The sequence below is a fragment of the Prunus dulcis genome, chromosome 4 (genome assembly GCF_902201215.1).
Source record: "Prunus dulcis chromosome 4, ALMONDv2, whole genome shotgun sequence".
Taxonomy (NCBI): Eukaryota; Viridiplantae; Streptophyta; class Magnoliopsida; order Rosales; family Rosaceae; genus Prunus; species Prunus dulcis.
The window spans coordinates 8,440,304-8,466,744 of NC_047653.1; the positions used below are offsets into that span (position 1 = coordinate 8,440,304).

The 26,441-nt window shown below is 39.4% G+C and overlaps 2 protein-coding genes and 4 pseudogenes across 2 annotated transcripts; all 6 read left to right on the forward strand.

Annotated features, from left to right (window-relative positions):
- The first annotated feature begins 3,142 nt into the window (after positions 1–3,142).
- On the forward strand, positions 3,143–4,505 carry LOC117626210 (BAHD acyltransferase At5g47980-like). The gene has a single exon (XM_034357865.1). The coding sequence runs from the start codon at positions 3,159–3,161 to the stop codon at positions 4,503–4,505; it is 1,347 nt and encodes a 448-aa protein (XP_034213756.1). The 5' UTR covers positions 3,143–3,158.
- An 8,518-nt stretch (positions 4,506–13,023) lies between these two features.
- Positions 13,024–14,341, forward strand: LOC117626444 (annotated as a pseudogene).
- Positions 14,342–15,872: 1,531 nt separating this feature from the next.
- On the forward strand, positions 15,873–17,228 carry LOC117626350 (annotated as a pseudogene).
- Positions 17,229–17,442: 214 nt separating this feature from the next.
- Positions 17,443–19,169, forward strand: LOC117625246 (annotated as a pseudogene).
- A 1,073-nt stretch (positions 19,170–20,242) lies between these two features.
- On the forward strand, positions 20,243–21,565 carry LOC117626145 (BAHD acyltransferase At5g47980-like). Its single transcript, XM_034357793.1, has one exon. It carries the CDS (start codon positions 20,243–20,245, stop codon positions 21,563–21,565), a length of 1,323 nt encoding a protein of 440 aa, XP_034213684.1.
- A 1,249-nt stretch (positions 21,566–22,814) lies between these two features.
- LOC117625248 lies at positions 22,815–25,927 on the forward strand (annotated as a pseudogene).
- Positions 25,928–26,441: the final 514 nt, after the last annotated feature.

Below are 26,441 nucleotides of genomic sequence, written 5' to 3' on the forward strand. Positions count from 1 at the left end.
TCTCATGTTTCTCAGGCAAATTTAGTAACAAAGGAAATCATATTTATTTGAAAAAATATATATACATATTCTAGCGCCAGAGAGATAATCTGCACTATGCACTGCTTCAAATGTGGAAGGTTTTGAGGGCCTCCTCCAATTCAACACCATTATCTTATTCATATCATTATTGACATGTTATTCACTTGTTATTGACTTGATTTTCATTCTTTTTTTAACATATACCCAAGCAAAAATTAACATGCAACTGAAGCACAACGAAGAGATGCCAAATCTAACAAAATTTATGGTACAAATTTGGGAAAACCATTACTCTAACCCTAAACTCAAATTCCATAAATTACTCACCAAATGCTGGTTATTGCAAGCCGTCTGTGTGGGGTGTTTCTGTTTCTTTGCTCCACAAATGGAACCTACCACTTCCAACGAATCCAGCTTCTCTCCTTCCCCTTCCACTGCTTCGCCCCTTCACTGATTTGGAATCCACACCTTTGCCCCTTCTACTCAAAATAACTACTTTTTCCGGGTCTGGAGAACGGAGTTGCGAATCGTTGCCTTCAACTGTCGTTAGCCGTTGCCTTCATTGGGTATCTCAGACCTCTGGGTTTTAGAGAGATGAGTTTTTTCTGTTCAAACTTCGAACTTGCCTCTTGTGCTTCTTTTTCGGACGTCTTTCCCTCTTCTTCTTCTTTTTGGACGTGCTGGATATATTCAATTCGGGTTTGGGTTCCCCACCTACCCATTTGTCAAACTTTATCTCAATTCTCCCCAGCCCTTGGATTGATCGGATGGCTATAAAGTGAACCCCTTATAACTTACCCCTTCTAACTTTCCACTCATTATAGTCAAGGCTCATAAGTATTTCGTGTTTAAGCCAAGATTTTAATCTCATATTTTCTATTTGATTCTTGGCCAAGATTTTTAAATCATAAGAGCCGCCACGGAGAACTTTCATGATTTTGGAGGACATGACTTTTATAGCTCGGAATGTGATGGATTAATTCACTGTACCAATGCGAGGTAAATTACTTTGTCACGCCATTGAAATGTAGCATAGTTCGATAAGTCAAATTAACCTTTTCAAAAGCACTGAACATCCAAAATGATTTTGAATGGGATATGACTTTTCTATTTTGAAATATGGCATGACCTTTTATTTTTAAATCTGGCATGTGGTGCTTCTTGTAGACTTTGGTGCTGCAGCTTCTCCTTTCCCTCCAGTAGATTTCCTAAACACACCGCCAACCCCCGGTGGTGACGCGAACTCTGGTATCAAAGAAAACTCTTATAACTAACGCATCAGGATTTGTGTTTGATTGATGCTCCAAAAGATTATCGAGAGACTTATTTGTGAACAATCATTTTCTTGGTCATGACATGATATAATGGTATCAAACGCATCAGGATAAAGCAGGACAGAGTTGCGTAGGGCGCCAAGAATAAAGGGTTTCCTATGAGTAAGCCCAAAAAATAAGAGAACAAAAAGGGCCTTTTTGTAAGTGTTCGACTGGATTTTTTGAGATTTCTGCCTCTTTTCCACTACAATAGGCCAATTTATATTCTAATTAATTTAAAAAAAAAGGTAAACGAATAATTACCCTTTAGAGATATTTCGTTATATATCCATTTTTAAGCACTAGTGATATAGATAAACTATACACCATTTAATTTCTATAAACAAACAAAAAAAAATTCCAAAAAATGATAGCTGTTCCTTAATTTTGATTATTAAATTACTTTGATGCCGTATAAAAGTGTTTTGGGTTTTATTTTGTGAAGTTTTGGGCTTGGGCTTGTTTTAAGAAATCAATTTCAGTTTTGTAATTTATAAGAATTTCAAAGCGTCTTTGTTATGTTGTAAATCAATGTTGTGTTGTGATTTTGATCTTATATATATATATATATATATTTTCTTTGTATGACTATTGTTACAATTTTGACACACATAAACAATGCATGCATCATGCATAAGGTGAAGAAATTGGTAGGAGCCGAAACAAAATAACCAATACGAGCTAAATTACTCTGTCACGGCATTGAAATGGGGGATCGTTGGATATGTCAAATTAATCTTTTCAAAAGCATTTGAAGTTGAAGATCCAAATTATTTGGAATGGGATGACTTTTCTATTTTGAAATATGGAGTGTCTTTTTTATTTTTAAGTATGGCGACTTTTTCTATTTCGACATTCCGCATGACTTTTTCTACTTTGAAATATTGCATGACTTCCAATTTGAGATGTGAAGGATGTTAATAAGTACACCAACATATTGTAAATGACTACGAGGAAAAGAAATGAATAAATAACTACATGAATTCGTTGAATAAAAAAAGAAAAGAAAATTAGAATATCTTCTTTTTTTTTAGGACATTTCCTATTGAAATGGACAATAATATACTAAACACACACACACTACACGAATGCTAGGACTAGAACCCAGAACCTTTCCTGGAAGAGCAATTGCTCCAAATCACTGTACTAGTAGATTCTTTGCTTAGAATATCATCTTTAGAATCGATGATTTTGCCTTAGATTGGACTTTGAATTTGGTCATTTAATTAGATACAGTATCATGAATATACACATAGCTACAATATTGTAGATATATTATTAATAGGTACATTATATATGTGTATATTATCGTACCTTTGTGTATATATTTCACAGTAATGTACCTAACCCAAAAAAAATATATATATATCAAAATCGAAATCCAAGAATCAAAATAATGCCCCAGAAAACTAAATGAATTCAACTTAAAAAAATTCATATACTAAATTCATCTAGGTCATCGCAAAGAAATGTACATTAATGTTGGGTAGGTGCAGTTGGCTGACTTCAGAAGCACAGCATGCTTTTCCTAGTTTAGCTAATTATTAATATATCAATAAGTACATATAAATTAATGACAAGTTGACTTGATTTCACAGGAACATGTTGTTGTCCTTATATTAAGCTTTTGTGGCTTTCAAAGTTGACTAATTAGTATTATATATCTTTAATAGAGCATATGGCATACCACATGCAATTTAGATAATGTATATAATAAACAGAATAATTCAATACTTTGAATTTCGAACTGCACAGGCTGTGTCTTTCTGGGGTTATATATGAAGGTGAGGTGTTCGTTAAGAAACTCAAGCCTGGAACAACATCATGGTTTCAGAGATGAAGGTTGAAGTCACTCACAAGGAAACAATTAAACCATCCTCTCCAACTCCTTCACATCTTCAAACTACCAACCTCTCTGTTTTTGATCAGCTTTCTCCTGATGTTTATATACCACTACTTCTCTTCTACCCCAACAATAGTAGAGATGATGAGGCCAATAATATTGATCACCATTCTTCCGTTGCGGAAAGATCCAAGATTCTGAAGACATCATTATCTGAAACCCTAACTCACTTCTACCCCTTTGCAGGCGAATTCCAATATAACGTTTCAATTTCTTGCAATGATCATGGGGCTGCATTTTTTGAAGCTCGAGTGAACTGTCCCATATCAACCATTTTAGAAGAACCTGATTTTGTGATCCTTAAAAAATTGCTTCCAACTGGTATAGGATCTACACAAGCAGACACAGGCTATCTTCTACTAGTCCAGGCCAACTTCTTTGATTGCGGTGGGTTGGCAATTGGTGTCAGCAGTTCACATATCATCACCGATGCCTACACACTCAGCACATTCATTAAAAGCTGGGCTGATATTGCCCTAATGGGCTCCACAACTACTGATCATCATGCCCTGCTTCCTAAGAAATTTGGTGCTGCAGCTACTCTTTTCCCACAACTGGATTTCTTGAACTCACCTCAACCTGCGTTGGAGTTTGCTGAAGAAAAGTGCATAACAAAGAGATTTGTGTTTCATGCCTCAAAGATTGCTGCTCTAAAGTCCAGAGCTGCCAGTGCCACCGTGCCAAATCCAACGCGCATTGAAGCAGTGTCAGCGCTCATTTGGAAGTGTGCCACGGAAACATCTCAATTATCAAACTCGGGTGTTGTAAGGGCATCCGAGTGGTCTTCCGTGGTGAACATAAGGAAAATATTGGTGCAGCAGCCATTGGCATATGACTTAATGGGAAATCTTGTGGGGCTCTTTTCAGTGAGAACCGAGGCAAGTGAAGTAGTAGACATTGATGTTCAAAGCTTGGTTGCCAAATTGAGGAAAGGGGTTGAGGAATTTAAAATAAAATATGGAAATGGAGTTAGTGGGGAGGAAGCATGTCAATTCTTCAGAGAGTTTGGGAACCTCATGACAAGGGATGTAGACAACTATAACTGCAGCAGTTGGTGCAGGTTTCCTTTCTATGAAACCAACTTCGGATGGGGAAAGCCATTGTGGGTATGCCAGAGTACAGGAATGAAGAATCTAATTGTATTGATGGATACAAGAGATGGGGTTGGGATCGAAGTGTCCTTGACTTTCAAGGAAGAAACCATGGCCGTATTCGAAACCAATAAGGAGCTGCTTGCGTATGCTTCTGTGAATCCGACTGTCATTTAATTGCTACATACAAAAGAAAAAGACGGGTGTTTATTTTAAGGTATAGTATTAATAAATAAAACACGGTGTATTGATAACACTATGTAGCAGAGTTACGGTCATACTGAAAAAATTTGTCTTTCTTAATAATAATGGATCTTCGATGATCTCATTGTACCAAAAATAAAATTGAAAACGAGTGCCTTTCATTAAGTTACATGTTTTTTTTTCCCCTATTTGGTCTCGTGCTCAACGGCTGTGCCGCCAAGCTTCAGTTGTAGATAGTGCCAGACTTTTTGTTATCATGGTATGGTATTTGATTAATGCTCGAGACCCTGAATGAGGTTGAAAACGATGCAGAAATAGTTACACAAACACACATATACAAGTAAAACACTTTTTTACTAAGCAAAAGGTAGGAGAATTCTGGCTACAACTTTCGTATGCAACGTTTTCTACTCACAAAGTAGAGCCCACGCCAGCACCAAATACTTGCATGCAACGCTATCTGCTTTGAGAGAAGAAGACAAAATGGCCATAATTGAAAGCAATATGGAGCTGCTTGCAGTCTCAGATAACCACAACCTCAAACTTGATTGACGAATTAGTTAATAACCAAGAACTCGATTGATGACAAAAGCTAATTATCAGATATGGCGATGGCGTAGAAGCGTCCTTGAATCGATTGATGACAAAAGTCATGGCCGTATTCGAATGGACCCAAGTAGAGACTAAACTGGGCTATTGCACCGGTAAGGATGATTTTCAGATGGATCAGATCAAAATCATGAGATTCCAATTCCAATTCAAAAAGATTCGGAACAGAAATTCTATTTCAATTTCGTTTCAAAAAATTTCGGAATTTCAATTTCCATTCCAATTCGGAAAATTCTGAATTTTCGGAAATTTTCAGAACTTACATATTTTGGATTTTTTTTTGAACATTTCCGAAAGTAGTTCAAAATTCTAAACATGCCTAACCATTTGAAGGATTAAATTTGACTCAAAATTGAAAACTCATACTGTAAGCTTGGAAAACTATTATATATCTATTTGGTCATCAAATTATATTTAGTTCAACATGAAATTAGTAATTGTGTGTAGCCTAAGCTTGTTTTTTTTAGTCAACTTGAAATTCATTAGATAAGGAAATTATGGTAAAAAGCCCAATAAAAAAAGGATCACAAACATAATCCCTTTGCAAAGAGCCCATCCACACATAATATACAAGATCTAACAAATAAGAGAAGAACATCAAAAGCCAAAAGCCTAACAAAAACAACAAACAAGCCCTATCAAACAATAAAACAAAGACCAGGAAACCCTAACCGCCACAAGGAAGGAGATGCACCTAGCCCCACCAGCATTGGAGAAACCCAACATCCCCAGCATCAAGACAACACCAAGGACAAAGAATAGAGGAACTCGAAGAGTGGTCTGTAGGGGAAGAAGACGATGTCCTTCAACAATCAATAAGCGACAACTGTGCTTTAGGGAGATCCCAAAGTCAAGCTACATCAATAGCCAACATAGAACCATGGATCTGAAGAGGATGGCACAGTAGAGTGGAGGAGGTTGTAGGAAGTCGAGCCGAGCAGGAAGCTGTGAGATCCCACATCGACCAAACGGAGAGGGGGTGATGTGCCTTATATGGCACACCTCGCATCAAAATAGTGGGAGGCCTCTTGGGAGCTCACTGGCTTTGGGTTCGTAGGAACTCCAAAGTTAAGCGAGTTGGAGGCTAGAGCAATCCCAGGATGGGTGACCATCCTTGGAAGTTGCTCTGTGAGCTCCCAGGAACAAATCCGTGAGGGGGGGCGTCGGCCCAGCCCAGAGCGGACAATATCTGCTAGGTGGAGTTGGGCCAGTCCGCTGCGCCACTCTGAACTTAGACGAGGCCTTTTGGGAGCTCACTGGCTTCGGAGTTGTAAGAACTTCAAAGTTAAGCGAGTTGGAGGCTGGAGCAATCCCAGGATGGGTGACCACCCTGGGAAGTTGCTTCGTGAGCTCCCAGAAACAAAACCGTGCGGGCTAGTGAGAATGTAGCCAGGCCCAAAGCGGACAATATCGCGCTACGGCGGAGCCGGTCCGGGGTGGGACAGTTTGGTATCAGAGCCACTCTGCCGTGTGGTGCGAGTGTGCCGACGAGGACGTCGGATCCCTTAAGGGGGGGTGGATTGTGAGATCCCACATCGACCAAACGGAGAGGGGGTGATGTGCCTTATATGGCACACCTCGCATCCATCTAGTGGGAGGCCTTTTGGGAGCTCACTGGCTTTGGGTTCGTAGGAACTCCAAAGTTAAGCGAGTTGGAGGCTAGAGCAATCCCAGGATGGGTGACCCCCCTGGGAAGTTGCTCTGTGAGCTCCCAGGAACAAATCCGTGAGGGGGGACGTCGGCCCAGCCCAGAGCGGACAATATCTTGCTAGGTGGAGTTGGGCCAGTCCGCTGCGCCACTCTGACTTAGAGGAGGCCTCTTGGGAGCTCACTGGCTTTGGGTTCGTAGGAACTCCAAAGTTAAGCGAGTTTGAGGCTAGAGCAATCCCAGGATGGGTGACCACCCTGGGAAGTTGCTCTGTGAGCTCCCAGGAACAAATCCGTGAGGGGGGGCGTAGGCCCAGCCCAGAGCGGACAATATCTTGCTAGGTGGAGTTGGGCCAGTCCGCTGCGCCACTCTGACTTAGGGGAGGCCTTTTGGGAGCTCATTGGCTTCGGGTTCTTAGGAACTCCGAAGTTAAGCGAGTTGGAGGCTGGAGCAATCCCAGGATGGGTGACCACCCTGGGAAGTTGCTTCGTGAGCTTCCAGAAACAAAACCGTGCGGGCTGGTGAGAATGTAGCCAGGCCCAAAGCGGACAATATCCTGCTACGGCGGAGCCGGTCCGGGGTGTGACAGTTTGGTCGATGTGGGATCTCACAATCCACCCCCCTTAAGGGATCCGACGTCCTCGTCGGCACACTCGCACCACACGGCAAAGTGGCTCTGATACCAAACTGTCACACCCCGGACCGGCTCCGCCGTAGCGCGATATTGTCCGCTTTGGGCCTGGCTATATTCTCACCAGCCCCCACGGTTTTGTTTAAAGACTTCTTCATCAGAGATGGGTGACCATCCTGGGAAGTTGCTTCGTGAGCTCCCAGAAACAAAACCGTGCGGGCTGGTGAGAATGTAGCCAGGCCCAAAGCGGACAATATCCTGCTACGGCGGAGCCGGTCCTGGGTGTGACAAAGCGATCCAAGAATAGAATTGTGTAACATGGAAAGGAAGAGAATATGAGGCAAAAAGAGGAAAACAACAGTGGGTAGGTGTGGGAGCATATATTTTCGTCTCCAATCAGGGCACGCCACGTGGAAAAGAAGATTATCTCTTAAATTAATTAATTAAACCAGTTTATCTGGCTAATTAATTAATTGGGATAAATATCTTAATTAATATGATATTATCTTTATTTAAAGAGATAATATCATTAATTAATATATTATCTAATATCATTAATTAATATATTATCCTAATAAAGAGAAGATAATATCATTTAATTCAGATATTATCTTCTTAAGAGATAATATATTTAATTCGGATATTATCAAAGCCGACTCGATCCCTACAAAACCCTAGCCCCGAGACTCCTATAAATAGACGGCCTCATTCATCATTTTGGGGACGACTTCAGAAAACCTACTCCTTATACCCGAGAAAAATACCCGAAGCTCTCTCTCCCTCTCCACTCTCCATATTTTCTCTACACGGCTCCGGCCACCACACAAGGCTCCGGCCACCCAGTTTTCACCATACATACAACTCCGTACCCTTTGCTTAGCTATTGTTTTCCTACAAACACTCGAACTAACTTAGGCATCGGAGGGCCTTTGGCCAACACCCCCCGGGTGCGGTCTACTTACTCCAATTTTTTTTACAGGAATTGAGGAAGAGAGAGAAGGAAGATCGAAGGTTGAAGGATCCAGAAGCGAATATTCTCCCGTGAGATTATTTGCACAAACAGTAGGTACAAAGGAGAATAAGAACCTCCACAAATGAGCCTAAAGCCCATGCAAAATCACCAACAGAGGGTGAGGACACTCTCAAACAGAGAGGGAGCAAACCTAAAAAGATGAGAGAGAATAAAGAGAAAAGTTGAGAAAGTTGACTCCTATTCGTTTTGTGTGTAGTCTATGCTTAAACTCCAATATAATTCGGAATTCGGAATTTTTCAAAATCTTGAGATACATTCCAATTTCAATCCAATTTTAATCGGAATTTTTGGATGTCGGAATTGATTTGGACTTGCCAAAATAGAAATTTGTTGGATCAAAATTGGTTGGAATCAAATTTTCCAATCCAACTTGGACCCTTAAAGCCCAAATGGTTTTCTTTTCCAGCCCAAAGTCACATGTAGCCCACCTTAGGCCCACTATGTAGCCTACCCTACTTCACACAGCAGCCCTTCAACTTGTACAATTAATTTTATTGGTGGGTCATATGTAACATCCCACATCGATCAACGGAGATGGGGTGATATGCCTTATATGTACATGCCCGCCTCCATCTAGCATGAGGCCTTTTGGGAGCTCACTAGCTTCGGAGTCATGGGAACTCCGAAGTTAAGCGAGTTGGGGCTAGAGCAATCCTAGAATGGGTGACCCACTGGGAAGTTGCTCGTGAGTTTCGAGAAACAAAACCGTGATGGCAGAGAGGGGGCCCAAAACGGATAATATTGTGCCACGGGGAAGCCGATCCCGGGATGTGACAATTTGGTATCAGAGCCACTTTGCTGTATGGTGTGAGTGTGCCGACAAGGACTTCGGGCCCCTAAGGGCACATCGACCAATAGAGAACTCCCTTTTGTGAGCTCACTGACTTCGGAGTCATGGGAACTCCGAAGTTAAGCGAGTTGGGGCTAGAGCAATCCCAGAATGGGTGACCCACTAAGAAGTTGCTAGTGAGTTCTGAGAAACAAAACAGTGAGGGCAGAGAGGGGTCCCCAAAGCTGACAATATCGTGCTATGGCGGAGCCGATCCCGGGATGTGACATCATATTTATTGTGGGAATCTTACAATTTTCTTCCCATAATTTGTTGTTATTGAAATTTAGGGATTTTTTAAGGGTTAGGGATTTGCAATTAGGTTTTATATGTAAGGTAAATTTCGTTTAAAATGTGCTATTGACATTTGATGTAAAGAATACATTTCGTACATGATGTATAAAGGGCAAACTTATTTTGTTATCTTTTACATCGGTTAAAGAACCAAAGTCCGGGGAATACTAAATAGGAGATAAAGTAATCTAAAGAAGATTAGATTTAAGAGACCTTTGATCTCTAAGTATAGTATCCCAAAATATTTCTAATCATAGGATTATCAAATGAGCATTGATAAACAGTCAAGATTAGCACATATTATGTAGGTGCTCATTAGTGAATGAGTACATTGAATGCGATCAACTGTAGTTCTCGTATGGAGTTTTATCTACTTGTCAAACGAGAACTCACAGTTGCAATAATGCAAATTAGTCCTTAGACCTCAGGCATCATGGTTGTCATGTGATGTGTTATTGATCTTTAGTAGCTCTCAAAGGCAAGCCGTAAAAGATTAAGTGTTGTTAGGGTCTCTTAATTCATCATAGGGGCATGTGAATGTACAATAATGAATCTCTACCTTCGATAAAGAAGGAGAATATTTCAAGATGTGATTCAACAAATCTTGGCCAAAGTATTTGGAGCTTGATTTAGAATGTTGTTCTTAATCATGTTCTTTTGAATCACATGTGGTTATGGGTTTGAAATAATCAATTTGTATCCTAATAATATGATTTGAAACATTGTATAAGAAAAGGACTATATTGCATTGCAATTCCAGCTGAATAGGTTCTTCATCTATTATGGTTAGCTTAGGTAGCCTTGATATATTTCTAGATGTCACTCTTGGCTCGTGGAAGTCCTAGGATTGATTGTGATCAATTCATATAAAGGAAGAATTAAAAGGGGGTTTTAATTCCAGTTGATTAGAAAGAGTTCTAATATTTTCCCACTGCCTTGCTAATTAGAACCTAATGGATCGCACATCTTAAATGGTTAACTTTGAGTAATACAAATCAGAATGAGGAAATCAATTTGATTGATTTGATGTGGATGATTTACCATGTGTAAAAGTGTATTTGGGCCTTGGTAATAGTTAAGGGGAGCCCAAGATCTTAAGACACCTAAATATCATGATTTAAGTGTCACAAGGCCCAAAATTGGAAGCCCATTGGGGCCAAAAATTCTTAAGTAAATGTGTATGAGAATTGTTTCCATAAGCTAATGGACACACAAACACAATCCAATATCAACCAAATAGGTTTGGGAGATAAAAGAGAGATAAAAGAGAGTTTTCAAGAGTGAAATACTTTCATCTTTCAAAGGGTTTAGATTGAAACCAATCTTGAGAATCTTGCACTAGCATCCTTTTATTCTCAAGATACTTCCTCCCATCTCAAGGTTCCATTGGTGTGGATACTTAGAGGCCATATACTTTTGTGGCTCACATGGAGGAGAAAGATCAAGAGGCAAAGATCAAAGAGGAGATCAACAAAGAGGAAATCATAAAGAGAAGAGTACACACAAATTGGTTCATATAATTGCTTCAGCTAATTAGATCTTATCCTTTCTCTTGAACTTTCTATTTATGAAAAACATATCAATGTTCATGGCTTAAGATACTTGGAAGAAGTTTTATTTTTGAATTTAAACAACCATCATAGATTTATGATGCGATTAATTTGTTTTAATGCATGTTTAATATTCAAATGAACTTCTTAAAAATGTTTTAAATCCTACAAATTTAGCCCACCCCTATTTTGAAATCATGGGTCCGTCTCTTATGTTGGAGTTTTTTAAAATAAAAACAACAAGGGACCGGTCACTGGTAATAGACAACCGGTCGGTATCGGTTGTGTTTGATCAACGACCAGTTGATTCGTTGCTGGGTTGCCTTTTCGAAGTACCTTTGGAGTTTTTGGATGTGTCTCTTGATGCCTAAATGTTTAAAATACATATATGAACGTCTGAAACAGCTCATATACAATTTAAACATAAAGACACACTCTTACATGAAGAGAGCTATCCTTATTGAAGAGGTGCAATCCAATGCATGGTTTATAAATTAAACTTACACCAATTCAGAAAAGACACAAACACCTTTATAAAAATAGGAGAATTCTCTGCAAAAGAGTAGATACATTCAATCTTGTTCATTCAAAAATCTCATCCTTCATATTTCATAAAGCAAAAACCATCCATAGACTATAATCTGCATTAATAGTCTCTAGACATTCTTGAGTAATATCCTTGCCAATTCTATAGGCTGGGTTTCATTGTATCCACAAGACATATTTGCATATCCCTTTGCACCCAATTTTTGGGGCCAAATAAAGTCTAAAAGATAGCGTTTACGTGCCTTGAAACAACCTTTCATATCTTTCATCTTTCATAGCCATTCCCACAAGAGATACACATATCTAACACCTTATTCAAAACCAATGAGAAGTTGCTTGCGTATGCTTGTGTGGATCCGGTTGTTGTTTAATTGCTAAGTATTAATAAATAAAATGTCCGTTATAACATAGATGGATCGATAACACTATGTGGCAATGTTACAGTCACACTGTAAAATTTCTACTTCTTAATGCTATCTCTCATTGTACCAAAAGAAATAAAATTGAAAACGGTTGCTTTCATTACATTATGTACTTTTTCCCTTATTTGGTCCCGTGCTCAACCGCTGTGCAGCCAAGCTTAAGTCGTAGCTAGTAGTGCCAGACATGACAATGAAGAAGAAAGTTTTATCATGGTATTTTACTAATGTTTGAGACCCCTGAATGAGGAGTTTGAACATATAGAAATAGTTACACAAACACATCTATAAGAAAAACCCTTTTTACTAAGCAAAGGAAAATCCCAATGTATAGGATAAATTCTTGGCAACAACGTTTGTATACAACATTTCTACTCACGAAATACTAGGTCAACCTCAGACTTGATTGACGAATTAGTTAACCAAGAACTTGATGACGAAACAAAACTAATTATAGGACTGGATTGGAACAAAAACTGAAACTATTATAAGAACTCAATTGAAAAAGAATATCAGAACACAAAATGGATGTTCTACCCAATTTTTATGTCGTTTTCGCATATGAAAATGTATAGTGAAAAATGGAAAGGGGTTGACTAATTAGTATATGCACATAATCTAACAATGGAAAGGGGGGAGGCATTTGCTATGAAACTATCAACTAGTCTGTTTCTTTATCAGCTTTCTCTCGATGTTTGTTGTGTGCCGGCCATTACCGTCTTGTATTCCATCATCATCTAATGATAGAAGATTGTATTTCATACGTTTCTTTAATGCCATATGGCGCCATATAATATATTCGGATAATTAGCTGAATAAATTACCTGAACTTCACATTGCAAAGGATGTGTAGTTGTGGGGGAATTCTATGTGTCTTTATATGAAGGGGTCAAGGATGTGGTGTTTGTTATGAAACTTTAGTGTTGAGCAACATGGGTTTAGGGATCAAGGTTGAAGTCATTCACAAAGAAACAATTAAACCATCATCTCCAACTCCTCACCACCTTAAAAATACCAACCTCTCTGTTTTTGATCAGTTTCTTCCAGATATTTATGTCCCAATCCTTCCCTTCTATCCCAACAATAATTGTGAAGAGGTCAATAATTTGGTAGCTGAGAGATCCAAGCTTCTAAAAACATCATTATCTGAGACCCTCACTCACTTCTATCCCTTTGCAGGAAAGTTTCAATATAATGATTCAATATGTTGCAATGACCAAGGGGCTGCATTTCTTGAAACCCACGTCAACTGTCCCATATCGAAGATTTTGGAAAAACCCGATTTCGTGATGCTAAAACAGTTGCTTCCAGCTGATATGGAGTCCAGACAAGAAGGCGCAAGCTATCTGGTACAAGTCCAGGCCAACTTCTTTGGCTGTGGTGGAATGGCAATTGGAGTATGCATTTCGCATAAGGTATCTGATGCATCTACAATCAGCAAATTCATTAGTAGCTGGGCTGCAATTTCCCTTGGCTCCAACGGCACTACTCCTTTGGTGCTTCCTGCAGAATTTGGCGTTGCATCTTCTTTCTTCCCACCACTAGATTTCCTAAACACACCCCAACCCCCCGTGGAGTCTGATAAAGAAAACTGGATCACAAAGGAGATTTGTGTTTGATGCCTCAAAGATCGCTGCTCTCAAGTCCAAAGCTGCCACTGCCACTGTGCCAAACCCAACGTGTGTTGAAGTTGTGTCAGCGCTCATTTGGAAGTGTGCCTTCGAAGCATCGAGATCAAACCTGGGTTCTGTAAGGCCATCAGAGTGGTTTCAATTCGTGAACATGCGAAAAATATTGGTGCAGCCCTCGGCAGAAAACTTAGCAGGGAATGCCTTGGCACTGGTTTCAGCAAAGACTCATGGAAGTAAAGTAGATGGTGATTTTCAAAGCTTGGTTGCTAAACTCAGGAAATGCTTTAAGGAGTTTAAAGTAAAATATGCTAATGATGTCAGTGGGGAAGATGTATGTGAATTCTTCAAAGATTATTGGAAATTCGTCGATCAGGATGATGTAGACACCTATACTTGCAGCAGTTGGTGCAGATTTCCTTTCTATGCCGTCGCTTTCGGATGGGGAAGGCCATCATGGGTGAGCCAGAGCATGGAATATAGGAATCTGATTGTGTTGATGGATACAAGAGATGGGGATGGCATAGAGGCATGCTTGACTCTCAATGAAGAAGAAATGGCTATATTTGAAGGAGGCAAGGAGTTGCCTGAATATGCAGCTTTGAATCCAACTTTAGTTTAGTTTGCTTATTTTAAATAAATATTGCTGGACCTTTGCTGATCTCTCAATGTTTGATGCTCTTGTACATTCAGTTTGTACCAAAAATATATTTAAGATGTGTGCTTTCATAAATTACAAAAGGCATGTCATTAATTTTTCACTGAAATGTTGGAGTGGGATTCGAACGAAGAGAGCCAACATCCCTCTTTCCACATCTTTAAGTGAGTCGACATCAACAAAAACTTCATCTGGGGTCATGGAATATATATACGCAACCTGTAGCTATTGATGGGAATGCTATCCGCTACTAGGAAGGAATTTTACAGATCGAGCATGAGGAAGGGTGTAAGCTTGACTTACATTGTTGAGCAATTCCTTAAAACTTAAGCTTTGTCGGTTGCAAATGGGTTTAGAAGATTGAAGTCGTCTAACAATAATCAGGGCATATGACTTTTGGGTGGCCCAGTGCATAAATTTAAATGAGGCCCTTCTCCTTTCTAAGGTTTAACAAGAAAGAAAAGACAAATATTTATGCAAATCTTGCAGAGCTTTGATTAGTGTAGCTTTGCTTAGCTTTGCTCTCCACATATGCTGCAGAGTTTCAGAAAAGAAGAAGAAGAACAAAAAGAAAGAAAAGAAATGGGGAGATGCGAGAGAATGACTTCTTGGTTTAGATGAGAGAAGAAGAAAAAGAAGGGAAAATTAAAAAGAGATAGAAGGGACAGGTGACGGAGAGAAGAGAGTTCAAGAAAAAGAAAAAAGGACTTCTAGGCTTGGAAATGCACCCAAATCATGAGAACAGAACCTCTCTTCATGTGGCAAAACTGGCTTGGTGATGATCTTTGCGTAGTGTACTTTGCTCATTTTCAGCTAGGTTCATGTTGAAGGCCAAGTTACTATGCCTTGTCATTGACACAGCTGTCCTTTTTGGTCCTGATTTTTGGCGGGGTGGCCATGCCCTTTGTGTACTTGAATTTCATTGGATTTGGACCACTCCAATTCAGTCATGAACTTTGTTATAGCTGCCAAACTTGTAAATCAAATCAGAGAGAATAAAAGAAAAAGAGAGAGAAAGCAAAATAATTATAAAAAAGAGAGAAGAAAAAGAAAACAAATAAACAAATAAAACAAAATGTGGGGAGGTGTGTCAGTGTTAGAATGAATACAAAAATAAATAACTCTTTCAGCTTTTGTTTTCCAGGCCACGGCCGGCCCTGACAATAATGAAAACAAAAGTACAGTGCCTAATTAGTATTATACATTGAAGATTCTACGGTGTATATGACATATGTGTTGAGAGTATTTGTCTCACATTGAAATGTTAAGGGACCTAGCCTGGGTTTATAAGGAGTTAGGCTACTCCTCTTATTACCAATTGATTTTGGGGTGGAACCTCAACTTCCTTCAATATGATATTATGATATGCATGCAAGTTGGACAATATATAATAAACTCATGAACAATTCAATTACGTTGAATTCCAAACTGCACAGGCTGTGTCTGTATATGAAGGTGAGTTGTTGCTCAAGAAACTCAACTGTGGAGCAACATCATGGCTTCAGAGATCAAGGTTGAAGTCACTCACAAGGAAACAATTAAACCATCCTCTCCAACTCCTTCACATCTTCAAATTACCAACCTCTCTGTTTTTTATCAGCTTTCTCCTGATGTTTATATACCACTACTTCTCTTCTACCCCAACAATAGTAGTGATGACGATGATGAGGTCAATAAAATTGATCACCATTCTTTGGTTGCTGAAAAATCCAAGCTTCTAAAGGCATCATTATCTGAAACCCTAACTCACTTCTACCCCTTTGCAGGTAAATTCCAATATAATGTTTCAATTTCTTGCAATGACCATGGGATGGGACTGCATTTTCTGAAGCTCAAGTGAACTGTCCCATATCGAAGATTTTGGACAAACCCGATTTTGGGATCCTAAGAAAATTGCTTCCAACTGATATAGCATCCACACAAGCAGACACAGGCTATCTTCTACTAGTCCAGGCCAACTTCTTTGAATGCGGTGGGTTGGCAATTGGAGTCAGCAGTTCTCATATCATCAGCGATGCCTATACACTCAGGACATTCATTAAAAGCTGGGCTGATTTGCCCTAATGGGCACCTTTACTACTGATCATCATGCCGTGCTTCCCCAGAAATTTGGTGCTGCAGCTACTCTTTTCCCACAACTAGATTTCTTGAACTCAGCTCAACCTGCCATGGAGTTTGCTGAAGAAAAGTGCATAACAAAGAGATTTGTGTTTGATGCCTCAAATATTGCTGCTCTTAAGTCCAGAGCTGCCAGCGCCGCCTTGCCAAACCCAACGCGCGTTGAAGCAGTGTCGGCGCTTATTTGGAAGTGTGCCTGGGAGGCATCGAGGGTATCAAACTCGGGTATTGTGAGGCCATCCGAGTGGTCTCTGGTGGTGAACATAAGGAAAATATTGGTGCAGCAGCCATTGGCAGATGACTTGATGGGAAATCTTGTGGGGGTGTTTATAGTAAAAACGGAGGCAAGAGAAGTAGTAGATATTGATGTTCAAAGCTTGGTTACCAAATTGAGGAAAGGGGTTGAGGAGTTTAAAGCAAAATATGGAAATGGAGTTAGTGGGGTGGAAGTATGTCATTTCTTTAAAGAGTTTGGGAGCTTCATGACAAGGGATGCAGACAACTATAACTGCAGCAGTTGGTGCAGGTTTCCTTTCTATGAAACCAACTTCGGATGGGAAATCCATTGTGGGTGTGCCAGTGTATAGGAGTGAAGAATCTATTTGTTTTGATGGATACAAGAAATGGGGATGGTGTAGAAGCGTCCTTGACTTTCAATGAAGAAGTCATGGCCGTGTTCGAAACCAATAAGAACTTGCTCGAGTATGCTTCTGTGAATCCGGCTGTCATTTAATTGCTAAGTACTTTTTGTTAATAAAAAAAAAAAAAAAAAACATCCGTTATAATCTGGATTTGACAGTTCGACGATCTCTATTGTACCAATAAAATTGAAAGCGGGTGTTTTCATTACATTATTTGTTTTTTGTTTCGCTTATATGGTCCTGTAACCGCTGTGCAAGCTAAGTTGTAGCCAGTGCCAAACTGACAATCAAGAACAAAGTTTTATCATGGTATTTGAACAATGTAGAAATAGTTACACAGAGGCATATATAAGAAACCCGTTTTTCACTAACCAAGGAAAATCCCAACGTTGGGGTCTTTTTGTTTTAGCCGTATCCCTGCGCCCCACATCCAAAATTCATTATAAAAAAAAATGCCAATATGTAGAATAAATTCTTGGCTACAACGTTTGTATACAACATTTCTACTCACAAAGTAGAGCACACACCTTCACCAAATACTTGCATTAATGCAACGCTAGGCTAACCTCAGACTTGATCGACGAATTAGTAAACCAATCAAATCTGAAACCCTCACTCACTTCTATCCCTTTGCTGGGAAAGTTTTCATGTACAATGATTCAATCTGTTGCAATGACCATGGGGCTGCATTTCTTGAAGCCCAAGTCAACGGTCCCATATCGAAGATTTTGGAAAAATCCGATTTCGTGATGCTAAAACAGTTGCTTCCAGCTGATACAGAGTCTAGACAAGAAGGCGCAAGCTGTCACACCCCGGGATCGGCTCTGCCGTAGCAAGATCACCAATTGTACCCGTCCTCTTTGGGGGCCCCCGCTCTGGGAGCTGCCCTCACGGACGGCTTAACTTCGGAGTTTCTGAGGAACTCAAGAAACAACTCTCCGTTTGGTCGAGATCTCACAGGTCACCCATCCTGGGATTGCTCTAGCCCAAACTCGCTTAACTTCGGAGTTCCCATGACTTCGAAGCCAGTGAGCTCTCAAAAGGCCTCGTGCTAGATGGAGGCGGGCTTGTACATATAAGGCACATCACCTCCTCTCCGTTGATCAATGTGAGATGTTACACAAGCTATCCTGTACAAGTCTAGGTCAGCTTCTTTGGTTGTGGTGGAATAGCAATTGGAGTATGCATTTCACATAAGGTATCTGACGTGTCTACAATCAGCAAATTCATTAGTAGCTGGGCTGCAATTGCCCTTGGCTCCAATGCTACTGATCCTGTGGTGCCTGCAGAATTTGGTGTTGCAGCTTGTCTCTTCCCATCACTAGATTTCCTAAACACACCCCTACCCATCATGAGATATGACAAAGAAAAGTGGATAACAAGGAGATTTGTGTTTGATGCCTCAAAGATCGCCGCTCTCAAGTCCAAGGCCACCACTGCCACGGTGCCAAAACCAACGTGTGTTGAAGTTGTGTCAGCGCTCATTTGGAAGTGTGCCTTCGAAGCATCGAGATCAAACCTGGGCTCTATAAGGCCTTCAGAATGGTTTCAATTCGCGAACATGTGAAAAATATTGGTCCAGCCCTCAGCAGAAAACGTGGCAGGGAATGCTTTGGGGCTCATTGCAGAAGAGATTCAAGGAGTTAAAGTAGATGATGATGTTCACAGCTTGGTTACTAAACTCAGGAAATTAATGATTTAAGGAGTTTAAAGTAAAATATGCTAATGATGTCAGTGGGGAAGATGTATGTGAATTCTTCAAAGATGATTGGAACCTCATCGATCGGGATGATATAGACACCTATACTTGCAGCAGTTGGTGCATATTTCCTTTCTATGCCATCGATTTCGGATGGGGAATGCCATCATGGGTGAGCCAGAGCATGGAATACAGGAATATGATTGTGTTGATGGATACAAGAGATGGGGAAACCATAGAGGCATGCTTGACTCTCGATGAAGAAGAAATGGACATATTTGAAGTAGACAAGGAGTTGCTTGAATATGCAGCTTTAAATCCAACTTTAGTTTAGTTTGCTTACTTTAGATGAATATTGCTGTACCTTTGATGATCTCTCAATGTTTGATGCTTGTATTCAGTTTGTACCAAAAATAAATTTAAGACGTGTGCTTTCATAAATTACAAAAAGCATGTCATTAGTTTGGTCACTAAATTGTCGGCCGAAGAGAAAGAACAAACCCCCTGACTTAGTCACTAGTTGGTACAACCTATAATTTCGGGTCTCATTTGCCAGTGATTCTTCAAGAGTGCTTTTTTAGATCTTATGAGCAGGAGTGCTTTTTTTATAAGCAATACCAAATGAGCCCTGAAATTATATTTCTTGTATTGTTATTAACTTTGTTGAAGTGGAGCTGCATGCTACTATACCAAATGATCTTATTATTGTTATTACTGATAAAAAATTAGAATCTTTTGTTCTGAAATGAGCTTTGAAATTTTCAATTGGCCTGGTTATTTCAACATGGGATCATAATCAATCTAGAAGGCTTGTTTAATTATTAGCAATAGCACGTTACTTTATTATTATTATTATATTATTATTAAATATATGCATCCCTCCTACTCGTTCAACTGAAGAAATCTAAGCACAAGGAGGAATCACTCCTACTTGTGATTCCTCGACTTAGGAATCGATGCCCAATCTTTATATTATTAAATATATGCATCCCTCCTACTTGACTTAGGATGCCCAATCTTTATATATATATATATATATAAGGCTTCTGCCTCCAATCTATTGTACACATTAGCATGACTTGGATCATGAATGTTATAATGGTTTTCAAAGTTGATAATATGCATAGAACACATAGAGGATTAAATTTGGTGTGTTTCTTAAGTTAATGTCATATATTTAGCATATGGCATATATGATAAACTAAAAAGATAAACTAAAAATACACAAGTGTGGAACTCAAGTTGCAACGTTGAGGATATGGATTATATGTTTCTTTATTGTCCCATATTTATCATGTGGGGCATATAATAAACTACTTCAGTTTCACATTGCACCGGGGAATCTTGTACTGTGTCTTTATATATGGAGGTGATGGTGGTTGTTATGAAACACAAGTGTGGAGCAAGATGGGTTTAGGGATTAGGGTTGAAGTCCTTCACAAGGAAAAAATTCCACCTTCCTCTCCAACTCCCCAACACCTCAAAACTACAAACCTCTCTGTCTTTGATCAGCTTATTCCGGATGTTTATGTCCCAATACTTCTCTTCTACCCCAACAATACTAGTAGTGACCATGATATTGATGAAATATGTAAGCTTCTAAAAACATCATTATCTGACACCCTCACTCACTTCTATCCCTTCGCAGGAAAGTACCAATGCAATGATTCAATCCGTTGCAATGACCACGGTGCTGCATTTCTTGAGGTCCAAGTTAACTGTCCCATGTCAAAGATTTTGGAGAAACCAGATTTTGGGATGCTAAAACAATTGCTTCCAGCTGATATGGGATCCAGACTAGCAGACCCAAGCTATCTTGAACAAGTCCAGGCCAACTTCTTCGAATGCAGTGGAATGGCAATCGGAGTCTGCATTAGTCATAAGGTTGCTGATGCGTCTACAATCAGCAAATTCATTACTAGCTGGGCTGCAGCTTCCCTTGCCTCAGTCAGTAGTACTGATCAAGTGGTACTTCCTGCAGCAGATTTTGGTGCTGCAGCTTCTTTTCTCCCACCACTAGGTTTTCTCAACTCACCTCTACCCATAGTGGAATTTGCTAAAGAAAAGTGGACAACAAGAAGAATTGTGTTTGATGCCTCAAAGATTGCTGCTCTCAAGTGTAAAGCTGCCACTGCCATCCTGCCAAAGCCTACACGCGTTGAAGTATTGTCTGCGCTCATTTGGAAGTGTGCCACTGAATCATCACGATCCAAATTGGGTTCTATAAGACCATCAGCGTGGCTTCCATTCGTGAACATGCGGAAAGTATTGGTGCAGCCCTCAGCAGAAAAATTTGAGGGGAATTTTTTCGGCGTCTTCACAGCAAAAACCAAAGTAAGCGAAGATGATGATGATGAAGATGTTGAAAGTTTGGCTGCTAAACTCAGAAAAGGCATTGAGGAGTTTAAAGTGAGATATGCTAATGGTGTTAGCGGGGATGATCCATGTGAATTCTTCCAAGAGTTTGGGAGCCTCATGGATGGGAATGATGGGGACGCCTACAGTTGCAGCAGTTGGTGCAGGTTTCCTTTCTACACAGTCGATTTCGGATGGGGAAAGCCATCGTGGGTGACTCAGTGTATGGAATTCAAGAATATGATTGTGTTGACGGATACAAGAGACGGGGATGGCGTAGAAGCGTCCTTGACTTTGAATGAAGAAGTCATGGCTATATTTGAAAGCAATGAGGAATTGCTTGCATATGCTTCTCTGAATCCGTCTGTCATTTAATTAGTACCAAAAAGAAAAATTAAATAACAAAAGGCCTCATCTTGTGATTCTTAGATGAACATTATTCCTGGAGCCTTGATGATCTTTCATTGTTTTCGTATTTGTTCACTTCAGTTTGTACGAAAAATAAAATTTAAATTCGGGTGCTTTCAATACATTGTTCTTTCTTTTCCTTTGTTGGTATAGTCAGTCTCAATGCTATCCAATATTAATAGTCAAGTCCAATCCCACATTCCAAACGAGTTCTATGGGGGACGAGGCCAGGACAAAAAGAAAGCCTGGATACTTATAAAACAGAAGACTTGGGATATAAATTACAATTTAATATATGCCAACTCCTTGGCGTATGGTTCTCTTAAGTAAAAAAAGGTATGAAAAGTAGGGGGTTTTTAGTTTCCTAGTTTATTTGAGTTAGGATTTTTGTTTAATGCTACTTCATACTCATCCAGTTTAATGGTTTGACTGTCCGAAGTCCATTCCCCTTGGAACTGTTGGAGGAAAGATCACAAAACTGAAGAGAATGATGGAAATATAAAGTGAGGCAGAGAGTGTTTGTAAAACAGAGAATTATTCAAACTGATTTTTGTTAACTTCCTTGATGCTACAGCAGCCTATAACATTGGCTATATAATAACACTCAGACCTTTTCATAAACAGACATAACTCTTGGATTAGTTCCAAGAGATGCAGACACAACTCTAGACTCTAATGAGATACAACTCTTCCTAAACATGGCTATTCTCAAGAGACACAACTCTACTTAACAACTGATACAAATGCATTACGTTTAACAGGAACGTATGAAAGTTTATGGAACGTATGAAGTTTTTTTTAATTTTTAGTTTCCTAATTTATTTGGGTTAGGTTTTTAGTTTCCTAATTTATTAGAGTTAGGATTTTTGCTTCAGCCATCTCATTCGTAAACCCAGTCTCTGNGTTCATGCTTTTCTTCTCTCCCCCTCATTCTTAAACCCACAGTATCTCATTCATATTTGCCTCTGGTTCATGCTTGCGATTCACCAACTGTTATCCAGGTGAGGCTTTGCACCCTCTGCTTCATGTATTTGTTTTTGTCTGCAGCAGAGCCCATCACTTGACATAAGATTTTTGTTTTTGTTTTCAATGATTTTTTTGGATTATGTTGAGTGCTTGGTTGCTGTTTTTTCTTGGATTCAAGTATTTCAATGGTTTTTTTTTAATAATTACGTTAATTGTGATGCTTGCAGTTTTTAAGGTTTAAATATCAAATATGGAACAAACTCTGATCAACGAAGACTCACCCTCCGTCAGCAAAAAAGCCGCCATGAAGCAAGAGAAGCTTCGCCGCCGCCAAGAGCAAAAAGGCATCTCGCTCTCTTGCCGTTGACGACGAGCTGGACCAGCTCGCAGCCAACTGCGGAGAGTTTCCTACAATTGAAGACAGTGGAGAACGTCAGCTGACGGACCCAGGTAGCCGCTCTGACCAACGCATTAGAGAACTGCTCGGTGCGGATTGGAGGCAAAGCGCATACGATCCGAGTCGTTGGGAAGAACATGGCCTTTGTGGTCGTCAGAGAGAGATGGTTTACCGTGCAGTGTGTGGTGACGGTCCAGCCTAATACTGTGAACCGCCAGATGGTTAAGTACGTCGCTCGTTTGAGCCGCGAATCGGTTATTGATGTTGAAGGTCTTGTGTCTGTTCCTAGTGTTGAGATAAAAGGCACCACACAGCAGGTATTTTTTGTTTTATAATTGTAATTATACTCCTTTTTTTTTTTCTTCCTAAAGTTGTCACTTGAATTATAAAAAAAAAGGGTTTTGAGCCCAAGTTTTTGAATGAGAAGTATTTAAGGAATGCTGATCCATTTGAAGGAGGTTAGTGTTGAGATAAAAGGCACCACACAGCAGGTATCTTTTGTTTTATAATTGTAATTATACTCCTTTTTTTTTCTTCCTAAAGTTGTCACTTGAATTATAAAAAAGAAGGGTTTTGAGCCCAAGTTTTTGAACGAGAAGTATTTAAAGAATGCTGATCCATTTGAAGGAGGTTAGTAATTTGAACTATTGGTTTTAATTAGGTGGAGGTTCAAGTGAGGAAATTGCGAGTAGGGCTCCAGTGCTATCTTTTAACATTGAGGATGCTGCTCGAAGAGATGCTGAAATCGAAAAAGCTTTGCAGGTACAATGACCATTCAAGAGAGTAAGATGAGAGGTTTTTTATGAATTGGATTCTTGAATTTTTTTATCAAGTATTTGGTTCATTTTGATTTGTTTTGTTTTTAATTTTGTGTATTTATTGCATTGTTTGGTGTGTTTTTAGGCTGGAGAAAAACTTGTCCTTGTTAATCAGGACACCTGCTTGAATAATAGAGTTCTCGACTTGCGGACACAGGCAAAGCAGGGGATATTCAGCATCCAGAGTGAAGTTGGAAATGTAAGTTTTGTTTGTTCCATTTGCAGTTTCTCTTTGTAACGTTGAAGAGTGTTTGTTGTTACAGTTTAGTTCTTGTCACATTCCGAGATCGACTCTGCTCACTGCCCTCACGGTTTTGTTTCTAGCAACTCACGAGCAACTTCCCAATGAGTCACCCATCCTAAGATTGCTCTAGCCCCAACTCGCTTAACTTCGGAGTTCCCATGACTCTGAACCTAGTGAGCTCCCAAAAGGCCTCATGCTAGATGGAGGCGGGCATGTACATATAAGGCACATTACTCCCTCTCCGTTGGTCGATGTGGGATGTTACAATTCTGTATGTAATTGGTTGTCTTATTGTGTAGATCTTTAGGGGTTTCTTGTTATTTGAAGGCTTTAGTGAAATCCACACGCCAAAACTGATTGCGGGTTCAAGTGAAGGTGATGCTGTTGATACACTCGACTACAAGGGTCAACCTGCCTGCCTCACCCAATCACCCCAGCTTCACAAACAGATGGCCATCTGTGCTGAATTTAGCGTGGTTTTTGAGATGGGTCCTGTTTATAGAGGCGAGGACTCAAATACCCATAGGCATTTATGTGAATTTACTGGTCTTGATGTTGAAATGGAGATCGACTTGCACTATTCTGAGGTAGAATTTGAATGTCAAAGGTCTTCTTATCCCTAGCAGCCAATATGATCATGGATGTGAGTTATTGAGCAGTTAAATGCTTGTTTTTACAGGTGATGGATGTTGTTGCCCGTTTATTTGTTACAATATTTGGCACTTTGAACAAAACTTGTCAGAAGGAGCTTGAAGCAGTAGGGAGGCAATATCCCTTCGAACCATTGAAGGTAATAATTCCTTTTTTTCTTTTTCTTTTTTGGACTTAATATTTGTAATATTGCCTATTTTGATTCTGATTATTGACATTTCATAAATTTGCAGTATTTGCTGAAAACTCAACGACTTACGTTTGAAGAAGGTGTTTAAATGCTTAAGGTCAGGAATATTATGTTTATTTACGTACATATATGATTTTTTTTCATGCATGGAATGCTAAAATATGCACGACGACCTGCTTTTAGTTTCAGAATTTTCTCTTTTTATTGTAAGTTCAACCACCTTATACAGGATGCTGGCGTTGAAGTGGATCCCATGGGGGACCTTAACACTGAGGCTAAGAGAAAACTAGGAAAAACTGGTTCTGGATAAGTAATTTTTTATTTGCTTGCTCTATATCTTCATAAGTATATGTTTTAGTTTGTTCTTACTTAATTTAAATTATGTTTTTATTATAAATGTTTGAACTGGATTTTACTGGATCATAGGTACGACACTGAGTTCTACATACTGCACCGGTATCCTTTGGCTATTAGGCCGTTCTATACGATGCCTTGCCACTATAATTCTGCCTACAGTAATTCATTTGATGTTTTTATTCGAGGTAAATCATCAATGGTTGTATCAGCATCGTTGTTGCATTTATATCCTAAATGATTTTGGTTTTAAATATCAATGAAAATCTAATTATCTATTTTTCATCCCTCATGTGAGGAGATAATTTCTGGTGCTCAGCGTGAGCACAGACCAGAGTTACTTGAGAAAAGAGCACAAGCATGTGGGATTGAATTGAAAACAATTTCAACATATATAGATGCTATTAGGTATTGTTATTTTTTCTTCCCTAGTTATTGTTGTTACATTGTTTAGCATGAGTTTCTTATGCTCGGGCTCTTGTTAACCCTTGTGATGGCTCTTACAGAAATGGTGGTAACTCTGCACGGTGGGTTCGGGGCAAGGCTGGAGCGTGTTGTCATGCTTTTCCTAATGGGGCGGGTTGGGGAGCGTGTTGTCATGCTTTTCCTAATGGGGCGGGTTGGGGAACCCATTCCCCAACGATGGTGGGGATGGGGATGGAAATGGCATACCCACCCCCGATTTGACCCATTGCCATATCTAGTATAACACGTGAATTTTGTGTCTTATTGAAATTTTTGTAAAAAATACGTATGTTAAACATGAAAAACACATATGCACCTGTATAATACAAGTATTGTATGTTTGCAGAACATAGATATATTATTGAAAAATACATACGTACGTGTATAATACGTAATTTATTTTTGCAACATCCGTTGAACTCCAAGTACTTACTATTTATTAAGTCATTTGTGGAAATATATTTACAGATGCATCTGTAAATGCCCTTCAAGGTCGTTAAATATATTTATTAAGCCCTTGAAGACCTTAATTAAAGTAATTCAAGGGCTTTAAATATATTTTCACATTGAACTTCAAGTACTTATTAAAGTAATTCAAAAAGGCTAAGATATTACTTAATTACATATATCAAATTAAAGATGTTGACCAAAAAAAAATCAAAAGTAAAGAAACTAATTTTTTATTTTCAAAATTAAAGGAAAAAAACCTCGTCCGCAGAAATTGCGTCGGCATAGGTCTATGCCGGCGAAGTTTTCCA